The sequence below is a fragment of the Egretta garzetta genome, unplaced genomic scaffold (genome assembly GCF_000687185.1).
Source record: "Egretta garzetta isolate BGI_Z169 unplaced genomic scaffold, ASM68718v1 scaffold508, whole genome shotgun sequence".
Lineage (NCBI taxonomy): Eukaryota > Metazoa > Chordata > Aves > Pelecaniformes > Ardeidae > Egretta > Egretta garzetta.
The window spans coordinates 1,450,796-1,469,695 of NW_009260609.1; the positions used below are offsets into that span (position 1 = coordinate 1,450,796).

The 18,900-nt window shown below is 42.3% G+C and overlaps 1 protein-coding gene across 1 annotated transcript in view; it reads right to left on the reverse strand.

The window, feature by feature from the left end:
• Window positions 1-328: 328 nt before the first annotated feature.
• SYNE2 (spectrin repeat containing nuclear envelope protein 2) overlaps window positions 329-18,900 on the reverse strand; it is a 181,869-nt gene continuing 163,297 nt past the window's right edge. The window contains 16 exon segments of the mRNA XM_009644870.2: window positions 329-554; window positions 1,388-1,434; window positions 1,655-1,744; window positions 2,429-2,617; window positions 3,137-3,265; window positions 3,638-3,838; window positions 6,533-6,744; window positions 7,904-8,033; window positions 9,640-9,776; window positions 10,581-10,649; window positions 10,998-11,280; window positions 12,129-12,323; window positions 13,226-13,363; window positions 14,698-14,880; window positions 15,366-15,516; window positions 15,678-15,865. Of these exon segments, the coding sequence (XP_009643165.2) occupies window positions 329-554; window positions 1,388-1,434; window positions 1,655-1,744; window positions 2,429-2,617; window positions 3,137-3,265; window positions 3,638-3,838; window positions 6,533-6,744; window positions 7,904-8,033; window positions 9,640-9,776; window positions 10,581-10,649; window positions 10,998-11,280; window positions 12,129-12,323; window positions 13,226-13,363; window positions 14,698-14,880; window positions 15,366-15,516; window positions 15,678-15,865 (2,568 nt within the window).

The following is an 18,900-nucleotide window of genomic DNA, read 5'->3' on the forward strand; positions in this document are numbered from 1 at the left end:
CATCAAAGTATAAAGTGTGTTGCTTACAATTTAAAAATCTATAGAAAAAAGTTTGTTATCCATACAAAAATGCTGAAATTTTTGTCAAGATATACATTTTGAGATGTGAAATTTAACATGTTCCCTGCAGCAGGGAAAGGAGGCTATAAACGTGAGGCATTGTTTAACCGCAGCATTAACTGCTGTAGTGGCTGATTTGGGGAACTAACACAACACAAAAGTTTCTGTATTTAGTTATGCAATGTCACTGCTTGATTGATGATAGCAGCACGAAAAAAGCACCACAGAGAGTGTGTTTTGGTATAACTGAATATTCATGGGCTCCTTCCTAAGTTGGTGGAGGCCCGTTGGTGTATCGCAGCATGGGATAGAAAGAACGGGCGAAGTTGTTTGCCTGGGTGCAGCTGTAGTCTTCTTCAGAAGATGGAATCATGCAAGCCAGAAGTAAAAGCAGTAGAAAGAACAACTGAAGAGGTAAAGCTGCTCGTAATACACGGTAAAAGAAGGAGGGAGACCGAGGAATTGCTTGAATAGGTTGTGGATGGCTTTCACCTCTGAAAAGGAGGAAAAGAAAAAAAAAAAATAATTTTTTTAAAAGTCACTTTCGACCTTGAATTAAACAAGTTGTTTTTAACTCCCTCTCTAGGGTTCCCACTACCCTTCCAAGATGCAGGGCTGTGTATCTACAGGAAAATGCACTGCACGTGAAACACTTTAACTGTAACTGGAAAGCGTGCAAGACTGCTCAGTGGGAAGGCAGCTGCTGGCTTGGGTTTACTGTCCTTACTACCAAAGAAGAAACATTTCTTTGTAATAGCTTAGGTCAGTGGGTTTTTACTCTGTTTCCAGATGCAAACTTAAGTTTTCCCAGCAGACGAATGAACCACTCTAATACATGTTGAAGTATAATGGAAAGCCACCATCCAGACTGATCAGGCTCTTCTTTGCCGTGGCATTACTGAGATCTGTCCTTTGAACAGACCCTAATGGACTGGGGGGTGAAGTTCTCCCTTTGTCTTTCAAGGTCTATTTGTAAGAAGTGGCACTAAGCTGCAAGTTTCTTTGTCCAGGTATGCTGGTGGAATTAAAGGAAGATTTTAAGTGAAAAAATTACCCCATTTGGCACAAAAAATATTTTCTCACGAGTGAAGACAAGCCAAGGTTTCACATTGGTGCAGAGGCCTAAGAGCAGGAGCGCTAAAGGAAAACAGTTCCCCAAAGTGCAGCCCAGAGCTGATAGGTAGAGAAGACACTACAGGTAGGCAGAAATCACCTCCACCTGCATGTCAACCTATGAGGAACAGCGGCCCAGGTTTCCGCTTGGCACTCAGCTTGCCTCTGACATGTTCACTGTCCTTCAAGAGGTCAGGCTAATATAAAGTAATACCTTGTGCTGCTGCTGCTTCTGCCATCTTCAGTTCTCCTTACGGTGATCTGTTGAGAGAAACAGCTTTTAGTATCCAGGTTTCAGAAACGACAAGGAATTTCTCTTTCTCAGAGAAGACAGTTGTAGACTTTGAAGTCCTGCTGTAAATTCTGCAATAAGGTATATGCATCTAAAAGGTAAAACGATAACATCTGAGGAATTTTCAGGCTAAATATGTCAACATGTGCTATATGCTGATAGCAAAATATTAGAAAAAAATGTACTTGCCTTCTTCACAGCAGGGCTGGATTTCGGTGTGACTGGATTATAGTCTCCTGAGTCCAAGTCATCTGGAACTAGCAGGCATGCTCTGGTATCCTAAAAGGTAACCACACCTTCCTCTTTAAAATGCACATTCAAAACTCACAATACATGAAGTGCAAAGAGCCATCTTCCATTGCTTCTCTAGATGCACCGCCCATTGCCTCTTTAGATGTGCATAATCAGCGGTAAACAGATGCTCCAGTTCTTCAGCATAAAGAAATGTTTTTCTATGCACAACCCAAAGGAATTGTGATGGAACAGGTGCATACGGGTATTAACTTGAACATATATCTATCTGACAGCTCTCAGGATAAGCAATGTATTGCTATGAACTCAAGCTCCTACATGTTCATTACACACACTTAGACTGATACTTCATATGGATCATAGGCTAATTCAGGTTGGAAAGAACCTCAGGAAGTTCGTCTAGTCCAACCTCCTGCTCAAAGCAAGGTCAGCTGTAAGAGCCAACCAAAAACCTTACTGATGACTTTATCCTGTCTGCTCTTCAGCCTCAAGGATGGAGACTGCACGATTTCTCTGGGCAATCCGTTTCAATACTGTACTAGCCTCATGGTGCTTAATTTTTTCCTACAGGCAGACTTAATTGGTTTTTTTTCAGCTTAGAAGGTGGAAGCACTGAAGTTTTAAGTCAGTCTTTTATAAATACCTTTACTCAATATGTGATTACTTTGCAGTAAGAAAGATCCATGAACAAGTATTTAAACTCTGACTCACCAGATTTCCTTGTATTCCTTTTAAGTCCTGTGAAACTTGTTCAATAAGCTGTTTCAGTTTCTTTCCAATTACATGGACCTTCTCATCAGCTTCAATGTAATCACCATCTGATTTGAGCAGCAGGTAAGCAGTGAGTTCTTGAAGTGAGTTTACTTTAAGCTGTTGTTCCAGCAGCTCTTTCTCCAGTTGCTTAGAAGAAACAAACAAAAAACAGTGCAACAGACTGTTACTCTCAACTTTAAGGATGCTCTCATAAAAGGAAGAACCCTGGAAGGCTTTAAAGAACAACTCAACCTGCCTGAGAATCCACAATACGTAGGAATGGCTATTACAGCTACACAGGAAATTAAGTTCTCTTGAAGAGACTGGTTGTACCTGCTTGAACTAACATTTAGAAACAGTTCTAGCAGCAATTAATCCATATGGAAAAGACATTAAATCTTGGAAATTGGAAGTCTTACTCCAGTGTAAAGACTGTTCATAAGGAACTTAATTATGATGTGCAGTTATGGAAAAAATGCTTCATATAGGCAATATGAGTCCATCTCAGAAAACAGTCCATTTCAGAAACCTGCCACGTGCTTGAGCACAGTAGGTTCAAGGACAGGCTGCAGACATCTTGAGAAATAAGCATATTGCTCTTCATTTGTGGTGAGAGCTGCTGATCCACTGGAAGAGCTGAGGTGCTGTAGTTAAGACTACGCTTACCATTAGCTCCTTTTGGCATTCCAGTATTGTATTGAGGTCAGCGTTTGGGTCTGTGATTTGTGCTTCATTCCTTCGGGTATCAGCACTTGCTAACCACAGGATTAGTTTTTGGCTCTGATCATGGTAGTCCTAGTGAAACAAAAGATTTGCACATAAGAAAAAAACCACTTTTGCAGTGCTTTCACCTGGCTTTGCCTACAAACAAAATGACCAGCCCAGATTAGACAGACCTGACAACAAATTTACGATTGGTAAGGCTACAGCAACCTACTTAAACTATTCCACCTATGTAACAGAGGGATATTATCCAGTTCAAAGAGAATTTTTACCAAACCCTTTAAACCCAACAGTCTCAAGTGTGTAAGAAAATTAAGCATCTCAGATTCTGAGCAACCATTCCACTAATGTGCAGGAATCATTCCTCTGCTCTCTCCCCTTATGTACCCCACAGTAGCACCCTAAAGAGGAGTTTTCCCTTATAAGCTGGTATGTGATATGCACCTGGCAATGCAGTAGGGCTTGCTGTAAACCTTTCCTCCAGTTGTCCAATGCATGAGTTGCTTTCTCCCAATGCAAGTTCACCTTCCGAAGCTTGTTCTGAAGCTCTTTGAACTCTGTGCTATCTGCTTTCTGGAATTCTTTGCTGCTCAGGTTAACAGAAAGCACCACCGCCTTGTAGTTATCAAATGCTTTAAGCATGTCCTGGTAGAAAAAAACAGATTAGGAGCTTCTGTGAATGATGAAAAACATGTTGTTTATTTATAATAAAACTACACCCTCAAAAGAATCACAGGTATTGGGGAAAGCTGTTCGAATCTGGTGGCTTTTCAGATACTGCTAAGGAACATATTAAGGTAGGTGGCCTTTTTAATGTTATTTTATTTTTTTTAAAGCAAAAATCTTCACTTTGAAGACAACAAATCTGGCTGGGCCTGTGCTTCTCCCTAAGTCACAGGCATTATGGCTTAATCCACATCTGCCCTTTCTTCCCTCAGAGCTGTCTCTTTCTCTGACATTTGGACAAATATTCCCTTAGGTTATCACATGGTATTTCCTCTCAATGTATAAAGGTTTTGTTGTCTCAGAATCCTAAAACAATGCTGAAGGGGACATCTGGAGGTCCATACTCCATCCTCCTGCTCTAAGTAGGGCCAACTTCCTACTCAGAGCCCGCTGCTAAGGACCACATCCAGTCAAATTTGGAGTATCTTGCAGGATGGAAATTCCCCATCTCCTCTGGGCTCCTGGTCCCACACCAGGCCACCCCACTGTGAAAAATTCTTCTTCTTCTCTCTAGTCAGAGTTTCTGTCAGACCACTTCTCTGACTTGTCAAGGTCCCCCCAAACGGCAGCCCTGCCTGCTTTCCTCCTTTCCCTTAAAATTGCAGGGGAAAATGATACGGAATTTGCGAAGTCATGGCTGTATCGCCTGACCACTTTTATGTTAAGGTAGAGTCTGTATTTTTGAGTTCTTTTTTTTTAAAAAAAAACAAACGCCAAACAATACTTCATACCCTCAAGAAGTTTGCAGTTTGAATCAAGGGTACTCAGTCTTTTTTGAGTTGTAGGCTCTTGCAGTAGAAAAGTAAGAGCTGCAGGATGAGTCCTGCAATCCACACAGCTCAGATTGCTGTTCTTACCAGCCTTTGTAACTGAGTGTCAATCTATATATTCTCAAGATCTGTGTCCCACTTGTTGAAAACTGCTAGTCTAAATTACATTTTGCCCAACAAAGAACCCTGTCTCCCTCCTTCAAGCAACAAAGTTTCTTTCAATATCAGACAATATGAGCGGTCCATCACAGACTTCTAAGCACTAGTAAGCCAGTCTGCAGCCAGACTGGCTTTATCCTTATCCAGGGCAATTGAGATGTCCTGACATCTCTTGAAATTCAGGTCTTAGAGCATGCTGGCTCTTTTAGACACCTACAGAAAGCCAAGCTGTCTGAAAGGGGGATTTACAGCCACCTGGACTCCTCTTAAGAAAATGCAGAAGAGAGAAGGAGAAGTGAAGCTCTGCTCCTTGAAGGTGTCAGACACCCAACTCCAGCCTGAAGGGAAGCACCTCCCTCCACTTGCAAGGCATCACCAAATTTTTCCTAGCACTTGCTGCCTAAGCCAGGTCGACTGATGGAATCAGAGCCATTCTTACTGGAGTCACACACTGGAGCGCAGTCATTCTCCCTGGCCTAACGACTACTAAAGGACATGTAGGCTTACGGATACTGTCAAGACACCTAAGAAATCCTTCCTCTGTCCTGCAGTGCCTTGTTTGTGAGCATCATCCCGAGCGTGAGGCCATACTGACCAGTAGCCCCAGGATGCTGGCAGAGGGGTCAGCACACAGGGAATTTGCACTCCCCCAAGTGTTAGGAACACTTGCTCTCTCAAGACTTCAACCCGAGGCATTTTGTTACCTAAGTCTTAAGGACCTAGCACGTACACGTACACTGGTAACCTGCCGGTTCAACTTGCAGACTAAGTCAGCTTAGTCCTACTTAATTTATGGAAGCCGAGAATCATAGCAGGCAGCATAACACGACCACACATGCTGAAAACTGTTCATGTTATTGTCTCTCTAACTGTTCAATTACTTGGCTGAAGATCAGCAGAAACTGAATTTATTTTTTTAATAATTTTTAACTAATACATTCTATTCTACGAGAAATCTGCATTTGCTAAGTGAAAAAACACAACTGCATGGTTTTGAAATGATGTATCTTTCAACTATAGGACAAAAATGCTGTTTAGAGCTCAGATTTTTTTTGCAAACACCATATTGCTAAAAACCACAGCTTTAGAGCAGTTCTTTCTCAATCTCTGCCTCCCTTTAATTTAATTAAAACAAAAAAAAAAAATCAACATAGCCTTTTGCAGCCTGTAGCTGCAAACCCAGCTAATTTTCAGTCTGTTTCTGGTTTGTATAGAGAGGAATGGCATAGAACAAGGACAAAATGCTGGTATCACTGCTCAGAACACCCAACCCCCCAAGACAAAGCCTGACTCTAGACATTTGGGGAGTCTAAGTCTTCATTATTTAGCTTTTTTCTATGTTTGTTTCATAAAACACAAGGCCTAAAAAGAGAATTTTGGGGCTGAATGTTTTGTTTGAGCGAGAATAAAGTGTCTACAAGAAAACAGAAAGGGGGAGGTTTTTATTTCAGCCTGGCTGCTGGCTGTACCCAGGCATATTGCCTGCAAATCTCTGCATGTGAAGACAGAAGCACCTTGCTTAACTACCCTCTTTAGTCCTCTCCACTGAAAACAGCTTAGCTCCTCTGTGGCATATGCACATTGTTATTAGCATTCATGCTGCCGACAGATCCTAGGAGCACAAAGACAATGATAAAGAGCATGAGCGTCTTGAAATCCCGTTTCTCAGTGTGCCATAACTTACTTTCAGTTTCTTGACCCTTTGTTCCAAGGCCTGCATGGTGGTTGGAGGTTTCGCTTTTTGCAGCTCTTCCAGCTCTTCCTCAGTTTTATCAAGCCAAGCAGACACATCGCTGAGATCTGAGTTCAGCTGCTGCCACTGCTGCAATTTCTGTTTCATCCTAAGTTTATTTCTGAGGTCTTGAGCTTGGATGAGCTCCCACCTATCAATAATGCCTGCAAATGTTAGAACAACAAACGTTTAATTCTTCACTAAGGTGAAGAGTGCGTAAAACAGATGTGAGGAGTTTTACGAGTAAATTATTCTCCAGCTTACTCAAGGCCAAACAACTGCTACCATGTACTACTGTTATCCAGACACATTTTGTCTTGAGCTTCTGCAGTCTGTAAGTCTTGTATTACTGGTCAAGTTATCCACATAGTAATGCTACACAGGATTTAATCACGTTAACTGAAGATATTTTAGTTTACCTGGAAGAATAGAGAAAATCTGCTCTGTGTATCTCCAAAAAAGGAGACAAAATTCAATGATCCCAGTTGTGATTTGGTAGGCACCAAAATTCATCACGGGACAAAATATAATCCAGCAGTTGGGACTTGGGTTTATGTTTCATCAGTTCAGTGGAGATGCCACCTGTGCTATCAATGACACTATTTTTTGAAGCACACCTAAGCCCTTCTCAGAGGTTTCCCTATTCGTCCCATCTACGGGACTCCACCCTGGTCCATCTGTGAGACCAGAGATGTAAACTAAGTTGGTGCATGTAGCTGCAGCCTTCTTTTTATCACTTGATTTGCTTTTGTGACTGCAGTACAGATGTGCTCTTACTGCAGTCTCAAGCACCTGAAACCAGGAAGGTCCTAAAAGGTTAAGAGAACCAGCTTGTTGGCCTATTTGGAAGAAAGGACCACAGTGAAGACAGTGAAGAACAGAATACATTACCAGCTTTGAAAAAACATTTCTGTAAATGGAAGCTGTAGCATCTTGTTATATGGAGTACCAGTAACTGAGAAAACGAACTATAGCAATCTTATTTTAGACAGAGGCACACTGGTTTGAAATCTGATTAAAAATCTCTGAAGTATTCATTATCACACAAAAGTAAAATTGTTCCCATTCATTCCAACCAGCAAAGAAACAGAAGTATATTAAGAGTGATAAAAATCTCAATTCTGGCAGTTAATGTAAAAGCTTAGAACAGGTGAGAAGGCAGCTCAGTGAATCTTAGCAAAATACGTTAATTTAAGAGGCTGGTGGTTTACTTCTATCTTGATCCCAAGGCAAATGTGCTGCCTTTGTGCCATCTCTGCTTTGTCTCTCCCAGAGTGACAGGACGAACACCTCAGCACCAAAGCCACTCCTAATGCTCTGTACCTGACTGCTTCTCTGCAGCTGCGATATTCACAAGCTCTTGGTCATCTTGGGGATCTTCATCACTCATGTTAGCAGGCATCATTTTCTCCTTGTTGCTGCTGCTGCTGCTCGCAGAGCTGAGCTGCTTCACCTGGAATGATATTTTGGCGGGTGAGCCCTGCAGGTTAACAAGCCGTCAAAGGTCAAGCTTAATTTGTGTTACTCTGGGGTGGCTGGGCTGCTGCTGAGCTCTTGCATGTCAGATTTAGCACTGGGCTTCTGCATCTTTGCTAACTGGCTCTCTGTCCCTTCTCAGTAAACAAACACACACCATAGTGACGCTAATTATTACAGGACTGGACATGGCAAATTAACTGCTTTTGCAACTACATGTACCAGAAAATGTACCTTTGCTGATGCTCTTTGTTGAATTCTGGGTCTTGGCAATATTGACTCTAAGGCTCTAAGATTGGATTAATGATGACAAAAGCAGACAGACACCAGTACCATCTTGTGCCTGGAAGAGTGCTGACAACTGGTCCAGATCCACTGAGCTTGGCAGCTGCTGGTGAAGCCATGGCTGGCAACCAGCCACCAAAGCTGACAATAGCCATTGTCACATTTTTTAGTGCCCAGAAGCACATTAAATGGTGGGTTGCATGCTAGAAAAGGACCCTTCTAACCGGTCTGCTTAGGAAAGGGAGGTATGTCAGTAAGTATCAAGGGAGGGTATTCACACCCTCTACTTCAGGGGGTTAAATTCTCCTAGACTTGTCCTATGACAATAGAGGAAGTAAGTTCCTCCAGACACTGACTGATCAGGACCCTAATGTGGTTGTCTAAATTGCTTTAAAGAAGCTTTTTTAGGGAGTGGATACTCTCACTGGTTACGTGAGCCACCAGAAATAATGTTGAAGTTTGCATAAAGCCAACACTCCCCGCTGTGGTGCTGTCCTTCCCCCCCTGCCCCTACCTCCGCCACCACCCCCTCAAGTGATAACCACCTGTGGCAGTCGTGATAGATGCAGCTTGTTGTCAAGGATGCATCCAGTGGATGTAGGGGAGACAGATTATAATAAAATAGCCAAGGGCTGTTGTGGAATGTGCCCACCTAAGCACAGTGCTGGGTATGCAAATACGACTACGACCCAATAACCTGACCCCCATCAACAGTGAGCAGCCCAAGAGCCCTTGGAGCTCTCCTGCATGGCAGGATCTCCCCTTGAGCAGGGACTCCTCGAGTTTGAGAGATTCCTTACCACAACAGATTCTCAGTAAGTGGCTAACAGCATGATAAACTCTGAAACCTTAGCTAAGGGATATAAAGGATTGATTGCACATATATAATCCTTTGGACATAAACCGTTGACCAAGTCTGGGACTAGGATCGGATCCAGTCGCACCTAGACTCCTCTCTGAGGAAGGAGTTTAGAAAGCAAGGGGATCTTTTCTGAACCTCGTGACTCAATGGGAGGGTCCCCCCGACAGTTTTGTCTGACCCCATCCTCTATGCACTAAATAACCAAGTGTACCTTGCCATCCAATTCTATAAACTACTGTCGCATTTACCATGGAACTTTGTTAACTCACTGATTTACACCAATAAACTATATTTTTTGCTTCCCTCTCACTACATCCGTGACACCCCCGTGACTCATCTTTTCCTTGATGCTGGAGAGGGAAGAGGATGGAGTTACACAGGAACAACAAACAGATTGTGCAGTACAGGTTCAGTGCCCACAGAACCTCCAACTCACATAGTCTGGCTTAAAGGGAGTACTTGTCTCTGGACCCGACAACACATTTCCAACCATCTCTGCCTGGTTGTATCGGTGTTTGCTGGAGACCGGACTATCTGGAGAATGCCAAGGATGAGTTTCTGAAACAGACTTTCCTGAAACAAATAAAACCAAAACCATATACCATGAGTGCAAAATCCCATCTTCACAAGGAAGCCATTGCTTTGTATTAAGTTAGAAAGCGCTCTGAATAAAATGGCATCAAGTTATGGCATAAAAATGACAGTTTTGCAGCTTTCCTTGCAAAGCATGCACATTTGCAAAACATCAACAGTGTTTCAAAGGTAATGAGATGAGAGCCATGCAGTTATGGGACATTCTGTTTTCTTCTGGAAAATGCTTGAATACAGGTACGAGTATTCAAAAAATAAAACAAAAAGGCTGCACTGTGGTTTTGGAAAGTTTGCATCTCAACAATACTACCACACATCTGCATCGGATTCCAGTAAGGACAAGTATAGACATGTCCTGATTTGGAGAACGTTTGTTCTGGATTTAACAGACAGGACACACATGGTTCTGTCATGCACAAAACACAAAAAAATACTTGCAGACTTGGAACTGTTTCCTCCAGTAATTATGCAATCAAAATTAGAAACAACCAAAAAAGTGATACTACCCAGAGCAAACCACCAAGAAAGTACCAAAAGACTTTGGATCAATACAATGAAATGCACATTAACCACCTTGGCCTTTACCAGGCAAATTCTAAATGGTATGTTCTTGACTGCTTTGTAATGTACATGTGAATACTGCAGCGTCAGAACACCATGACAGGATGAGACATGGTGTCCACACAAGGCAGGAAGTCAGACATTACATATGAGAGAGGTTGAGGAATATAGCGTGCAGCACAGGGAGATTGCCATGTTCAGACACATGCATTAGCAGGTGCCTACCAGAAGATGCTTTCAAAGTTTTTGTGGTCATTTTAAGATATGCCTCAGGATTTTCAGTGATTTCTACATCTGAAAAAAGAATAATGTCATTTTCCTCACTATTCAATATTTTCCAACTATTAAAAACAATTGAAACAATGAGGGACAGCAAAGACAAAGAACAAAATAAGTTGTTGTTATTATTTTCATCAAACATTCTTAGAAAGTAAACCTTATGTTTCTGAAAATATAAGCTTGGTTTAGACAATACCACTCCCTTCATCAAGACATCTAAGAGACGAGTCTGCTCACATCTATTAATAGCACTTGAAAACCAACCAACAACGTGGGAGCAAGACCTCAGTCCCCCTCCCTTCCCATACAGGGACATCCTGCAGTTGTCCATGTCAAAACAAACAGCTGGCAATTGGTTCTCACCTGACAGAGCACTGTAGTACGTTGCTTCTTCTTCGTCTTCATGAGAGGAAGAACCTCCCACATCACCTGTGTGATCCCACTCGAGTGGGATGGAGTCAACACTGACAGGGGTTTCACAGCCTGATCTTTCATGACCCTGAGTAGGGGGCATAAGGTGGCAAAGGGACTGTGGTGAAGAGGGACCCTCACTGATGGCCTTCTTATGCCAGAGATCATTCTGGATTTCTCTGGAGTCTTCTGGATCTGTCTCATTTTCAGAGGTCTCTTTTTCATCATCCAATCCCTAAAAATAAATATAAATTATTGCATATTAATAAGATTTACACTAGATCTACACTGCTTAATGAGATAATGATTGACCCACACAATACTACTGGGGACTGTTTTGCGGTCATTTGCAGTAATCGAAGACCACGTGCCTAAAATTAAAGGGAAGCATCATTTCTGCCTCCTTCCTCTTTTGCCAGAACAATCCTCTCACATCAGTAGCTACCTCCGCTATTTCAAGACATACAACCACCACCATAACATCTCTTTCTAGTTTGCAGGGAGGGGTATCGAGTTCTAAATGGACTGCACAGGTCAAATGATGCTCAGCTAGGGGGAACAGCTACTTGTAGATGGCCACGTTACTTTCTCTACCTGTCTTTTTAAAAGATGTTCTTTCTTTTTGAGCCAAAGCAAACTGAGAATCAGCTAATGTTCCCAGTGAAAAGTAGAGAGCATGCTGTTCCCCATTCAGGGTTCCCACAAGGAAGTGGACAGATGGAGCCTCACAAACAAATCCATAAAGAGATATTCTAAGCACGTTATTGAAATTAAAGAAAACAAAGTGATAATAAAAACACACCAGAAAAAGCTTTTGAAGCCCTCAAACCTCTACTATCTAAATATTAACCCTGTGAATTTATTCCACATTATTATCCAGATTCTGCAGATGGAGACTCAACATGAGAGGTGTGAAGAGACAAGACTGGCAACAAAGATGTAACAAAGCTGGTACAACTACTGAGGAGCTCCTGACCCCTTTGAGCTCAAACCACTCGGTCAAGCTGCTAGGGATAAGCAATGAGCGTTGCAGTTCAAACACCAAAATCTTGCCAAAGCATCAAAACAACTCTTGCTTCTTACAGGATGTCTTGAAGTCAGTCTTTGATGGAACCGGGCAACTCGCCCAAACACTTCCTGACAGTATCTATGAAGTTCTTCCAATTCATCTTCAATCAGGGTAGCATCCAAAGGCTCACTCTTCTGAATCAACTGCTCCCCAAAAACGATTAGCTGATCAATCTTATTGGTGTTTAGTGTTATTTCCTGCTGGAAACCCTATTTGGAACATAAAAGAAAAAGAATTACTTCTGCAATGTCCCTTTCTAGCCTAAGGTTTATCCTGTTTTTCTCACTCACTGCACTGAAAGAAAAGCAGCAATTGACGTTGTTGTCTAATTGCATTTGGCAAATATCTTCCTACTCAAGCAGTCCAGAGGTTTGTTTTATTAGCAGGATTACAGTTCCAAATGAAGTGGCATTTTCCACCCATGTGTACATCAGTATCATTGCAGCGTCATGAGCCTGCAGGGGATCACCATATGAGAGTTCAGCTAATCAAAGTTTATTTTTCTGTTGGGTACACAAAATCTTTTTCTCAGTAGCAAAGAAGTTTGGCTGGTTGGGCCTCCAGCCTACACAACAGTAAATCTACATCCCAAAACAATTAACGGTGCAGGGCAAAAGGAGAAATGAGCATATGAGCAGGTAGCAAAGAGCTAGTATGTTCTTTGCAATCACTGCACACGCCTGCTGTCTTAGTTCTGTTTGACAGTCCCAGCTACAAAAAATGCACTCAGAGGAGAGATCCTACCTTAATGCCAATTCAAAAAAATTCTCACCAGAAAAGAATGCCTAAATTTAGGAACGTAGCTTTTACTGTTAACCTGCATGTGCCCCTTTCCAGGCCAGATACCACTGTCACTGAAACTCAGTGTTAGGAGAAAATGGCAGAATAGAACTGAGCTTGAACACTGAATCTGAATTTAAATACTGTACAGTTTAATCTTGATTCAGAGGATAAGTCTTAACAATTTACTGGTGTTTTAAAACAAATATGGCCTTACAAAGATCTGTTGGCTATTGTGAAGTTCCAGAAAAGTAGAAGATTCTGTCAAGAGAGGGCAGCCCACTAGGATCAGCTGGGCTATATTGAACAACTGCTTTATAAGGATACGTACATTTAACTGGCGCATTTTGTCATCAAAGTTACTTTTGGAGAAGTGCTCCACGTTTGTCAGCTGGAGGTCCATTTCTGTGAGCCAAACAAGGATGCTCTCCCTGGTGCCCTCAAACTCATCTCTCCGATTGGTGAAGTGCTGAACAGGAAGAAGGGAGCAAATGTTATAAGACTACAGCTACTAAATCAGATGGTCACAGGAGCCCTTTGAAAACAGTGTTTTGTTTCAAAACTGCTGTTCACCTTAAAGGCCTTCAGGGCACAATGGCAGCGTGCCACAGATGAAAACTGTGCCCTTCCTGTAGTGATGCTGGAACAAAGTGTCCAATGTTCGTATGCTATTTGTATGGGAGAGGGAATAAAACTTCAGCAGTGCAAGATGCTTCTATAAAACTACATTCTTGCTTCCACACTGTATACCTTCTCCCACATCATTATACCAGTGTAACAGTTATTCGGACTCAGGTTTAACATCTAATTTGTTCTAAATTTAGAAGACAGACAGAAAAAGGAAGCAAGCCTCATCTCTAATTAAAGTAATTGAAACGATGACATTAAAATTGGTAAAACAATGGAGAAGCTGGATCATGGATGACCACGCCAGTGTAATCAGTGCATCATTTGGCATGGAAGCTAGGAGGAGCTCTCTCTGCTGCCATCTCCTAGAGAAGCTGCTAACAGACATGCAGCTCTCCTCAGTGGACTTACTCTTCAGGAAGGGGATTATTTTAATACCCCAAACACAACACCTCCTAACTGCACAGATCAAACCCCATCAGCACTCTCACAGCCTCATCCACTGACTTTTGGGATCTAATAGTTTTCCCTGTCAGTTGCTTGCAGCACTGCTGTATTTAAAAATCAGGCAGTGACAAGTTTCCTCCAGGGCACAGCACAGAATATCTGCCCAGAGATCAGTTTAACTGACAAGCAGGACACTTCTTCCAAGTGTCACACCGTTTGGCAACATTCCTCCACCAGGCAGAGAGCACAGCAGGAGCTGGTGACAGCAGCATGCCTCTCCATCACATCTCTATGCTTAAAGCCTTCTAGGTGAATCGTAACTTGGCATAAAGTAGAGCTGCGTTGTAAACTCCAAACCATACCTGCACTGGGACCTTTTTGTCTCTCTGCCTCTTATTTATGGAAATGTGCAACTGCATGAATGCATCCACCCATGACAAGACTGGATAAGAGGAGAGTGGGATAGGAGCAGTAAGGCCTGCAACACACCTTCCAAAATTCGCACCCGTTTTTCCCTTATTCTTCTTCAACTACCAAGAACCACTCTACTGAGGACATCTTTATGCCATGTACTTGGTGACCATTCCAGAGCTGCTCTCCTACACTGGTGACTCAAGACACAAACCAACTGCTCCAGCTGATAGTTGCTCCAATACGTGTTTTACCCTTGGGTAATTCCTACAGAAACTTGCAAGTGCTCCTCACTCTCTCACCCCACTGTGCAATTACCTTGAGTCTCCTCAGAATGGCAGCGACTCGTTTCTGGAGATTATCCCAGCGCTGGTTGCCTTCATGTACCATCTGCTTCAACTTGCTGGCTGAGTCGGTGCGGTTCTCGCGGGCGAGGCGCCTGTACTGTTTATTGATCAGCTCCAACTGAGTGAGTCGTTCGTGAATTTGCCGTTGGAATGCCTGCAAGGCAAATCAAGGAACTCAGTGCCCTTGCAGATAAGAGAAAGGATCCTGATGATACTATCCATCAAGAGACATGATGAACCCCTCCCCTTAAAAAAAGACCTTCCAACTGCAAAATTAAATCCAGAGAAGGACCCGCATTTTAATTCAACTGTTCAGACTTAGCTCATTAGGAAGAGGAAGGACAAAAAAAAAAAACAAAAAAATCAACCCACAAAGGTCTCCTGCCCATAAAAAGCTAGTATTTAACTTATAAGCAGGATCTTGTCAGTTCAGAGCCTTGGATTATCCACATTAAAAAAAATTCTGGAGACAAATAAGTCAGCTAGATACCTAGCAGCTGCACAATTATTTATGTTCTGTATACCACCACTGCCTAACTGGTGTTTTTCAGTGATCCAGGCATTTCACACAGACAGTATTTAGCAGACTGACCATTCAGCCTGCTGCTGAGCATAAAAAAATGAAGTTAAAAAATTCACCTCAAATTTCTTCAGCTCCTCCTTTGCATGTGTGTACAAAACCTCTGAAGAATTAGGCTTAGCTGCTATCCCTTCAGATGATTTCAGCCAATCTTCAAAGCGAGAATAGTCATCCAAAAACCTCTGCCATAGGCGCCAGGTTTCCTCGATTCTGGGAGGGAGATGCAAAAATGGAAAGGTTTTAGCGCAACCTCACTATTAATTTTGGATTTTTTTTTTCTTTTTCAAAATTCAGCTTGTGGCAAAAGCAACAGCGTTTCTTCAAAATGCTGCCACAGGCTTCATTAGGAGAGGTGAGAAAGAAAGACTTACTTCATTCGCCTTTCCATAGACATGGCACAAATGTTTCTCCACCGTCTGTCCAAACTCCTGCTAGTTTGCTGGATGGAGTCACACTCTGTCTCATTAGCACATGCATCTGAATCGTGTAGCAGGACTTCGCAAATATTAAACACGGATTCCACCCCTGCAGTGTGTTGCTCTATGTCTCGTTGCAGATCCTGCCATTGTCAAAAGAATAGCTTCAGTAGAAGGAAACATGAGCGGCTAGACTTCAGACATACCCTCTCAAAATGCTGCAGAGGATGGGGAAAGAGCAATTTGTGTGTCGGGAAAAGCTTATTTAGCTTTAGAGAGCAGACTTGAAGGATGAGCTGTGCATATGACAGGCTGACAGGTCAGAACAGAACTGCCATGCAAAAAGGGATTGTCCAGCTTTGCTTTCTCAGTGAAAGCTCAATCTTCTCATTAACAGTCTAGAGAATTTTAATGGGAATTCAAAATCCAAACCTTAGACATACGTAAACACATTAATTTTGACAGTACAAGATGACAGTGTCTCCTATCAGCTTACTACACTGTAAGAGTTGACGGAGAACTCAATAGTACAGTTCGTGTACTTTAGGGACTATATAGGTCACAGGCTGGTAACACAAAACACAGCACCCAAGTAGCTGGTGTTACACTACTTTTCTTACTTGCTCTTGTAGAGCTCCTGTTTTAACAGACTATTTTAAGGGGTCTGGCAAAGACCCTTTGTCTAATCTACACTACAGGTTGCTTCTCCAGAGCCTGCATCTCCATCAGTCTGGCTTCTCATTCTGTACCTGTAACTACTCCTAAAATCAATGTAATTGAATAACAGAAAAAAAAGCCTTATCTAAGCCTTTCTTATTGAAAACACAGCTCTGTACAATGCTAGCAACTGTAAATATTAATGAAATGAAAATGTCCACTACATTTCCATTTTTTGAACCCATTTCTGGCTTTCCTTTTGAAGCGTACAGAGACTTTTGCTTGAATAACACTAGAACAACAAACACAAATGAGTATTTTACTGACAACAGTGAACAGGAACTCCCATTAAATGGTATTACTGATTTCAGTGAACAGATGAAGCAGAATTGGTTTTGCTCTAGACTTACAAAATCAAAACAAAATAAAACAAGCAAAAAAAAAAACCCCCAAACAGACAAGCTTGTAGTAAATACAAAAGGAATTGAAGGAAGATCTTCCCAGAAGTCACCAAGCTGCAAGGAGTTGAGTATCACCCAGTGGCAGTCTTCAATGGTGTTACATGAGTACCTGAAAGGGTTGAGCCACAAATGGTCAAAATTTGGCCTGTGGGATTTATGGTAATGTACAGCTTTAAGCAACGTAGAAGCCAGAATCTTTACATAGGTGAGAGATTGCCAGAAGCAGACCCAACATATTTTTTTGACAGCTTATTAAGGATGCACAGGTGTTTTCTGAGCAAGAGGCAGCAGTGTCTTTTTAACACAGGCTCCATATCTGAGAGCAGGCTCTACCCCACTACTGGTACCTGGAGAGATTCTTCTGAATTCAGTAAATTACACTGGATTTACAGCTGTATTAGTGACAATGAGAATTTGGACCACAGATTGCAAATCCACTCTACCTGCACTATGGTAATGCTACTGACACAATCTCATTACTTTTGGTCATGTCTGGGTTGATGGAATAACCCTAGGCAGAATCCTTGCTGTTTTCCAAGCTGTTATTCCAAATGACCTGACTATTATGGTGAGACAAACACAACAAACTGAGTAACAGGGCCAGGAGCATACACTGAGCCCAGAAAGGTACTTTTCCTTCGACTCTGCACATAAGTGCCCAGAGAGCTTAAACAGACTACACACTGCTAGACTTCTGCATTAGTGAAACAGCTCTGAAATCTTCAAATTAATGTTATTCATGTTTTAATCTTCATCCTTTAATTGGACAAACATGCCATAAAACATCTCTGTGGATGCACAATGCTTTTAAATGTCAATATTCAAGACTGAACAGGTAAGGCTTTTCCAGTCATGGATGTCACATAAAAGAAGCCTGTAGGGCATATTTCTCACCAACACTCTGCTCTTGCTGAAATAATTGTTCGGATAAAATCAGGAAAGATCTTTTTGCTTGTTGCATTCAGATAAAGGTTTCTCTAATGCAGAGAAAAAGAGGCTTTTTTTTTTTTTTTATTGTGGTCTTTTTAGTCAGCACAGTCTTCTCACACTCAGCCTCCTACAGGTTACAGTAGAAGGAGTCTAGAGGTGCCCCGAGGTCGGTGTTTGAAACAGAATCCAAACAACAAAGCAGTTAAGTACCTCTGAGCAGCAAATGATGGCTCTTACAGTGAGCTGAAGCTTGAATGCTCATAATAAAAATAAATTAGTTTGGACACAAATTCCTTTTTGCCCCATGATCTTCTCTGCCTGGCAATTTATCACAGACTTTGAGAATGCAAAAGGTTTGGATGGGGAGAAAATATTTCCTGGTTGTTTACATGACCATTCACAATGCAGGTGAAACCATTAGAAGCACTGAGCCAAGGCTTCTGGTGTTTGACCAACTCCTGCAGTGGAGTTGGTGGGAGCCATCTCCACTTCTGTCGCAGAGGAGCTGGCCCTTCCCGTGGTGTCCGGGACATGAGTGGATGCAGAGCCATATCAAGCAGCAGAGAACACAGCTCTCAGGCCTGGGTCACTCAGGGATCTTTCCTTAGACATGAAAGCAGAAGCCAGAGAGAGAGAGAAGATGGGAAGAACATCTATAGGTGTTCTTAAAGACAGATAAAGCTTCCATGCTTGACAGCTTCATTCTCGATCCTCCGTTGTAGGGCAAATATTTTTGTTTAACACCAAGGCCAGAAGACAGCCGTAGATCACTCTCAGCCTTGCCAGGGAGGTACTTTGAACCTGGGCAGACTTATAGTACAGCCCTGAGCAAAGGCTGACTCCACCAGCAAGTCTGTGCTTTGGAGAAGTTTCTTCTTCTTCCCTGGCTACTAGAGAGAGAAATTTACCCCAGGACTATCAACTCATCTCACACTTCCACTCGCCTGGGATAGCTGGCACATGCAGCTGTGCCCAATCCTTGCCATCTCCAGCACTTAAAACCAGGAGAGATCTTTAAGATCCCCCTGCTAAGCCACTGTCTTGGATAAATGCATACGTGCACTCAACCAACAGCCAACAGTGCTAGGTTGGTTCACACTTATGCCTCAGCAGGATTCATGCACCATCTC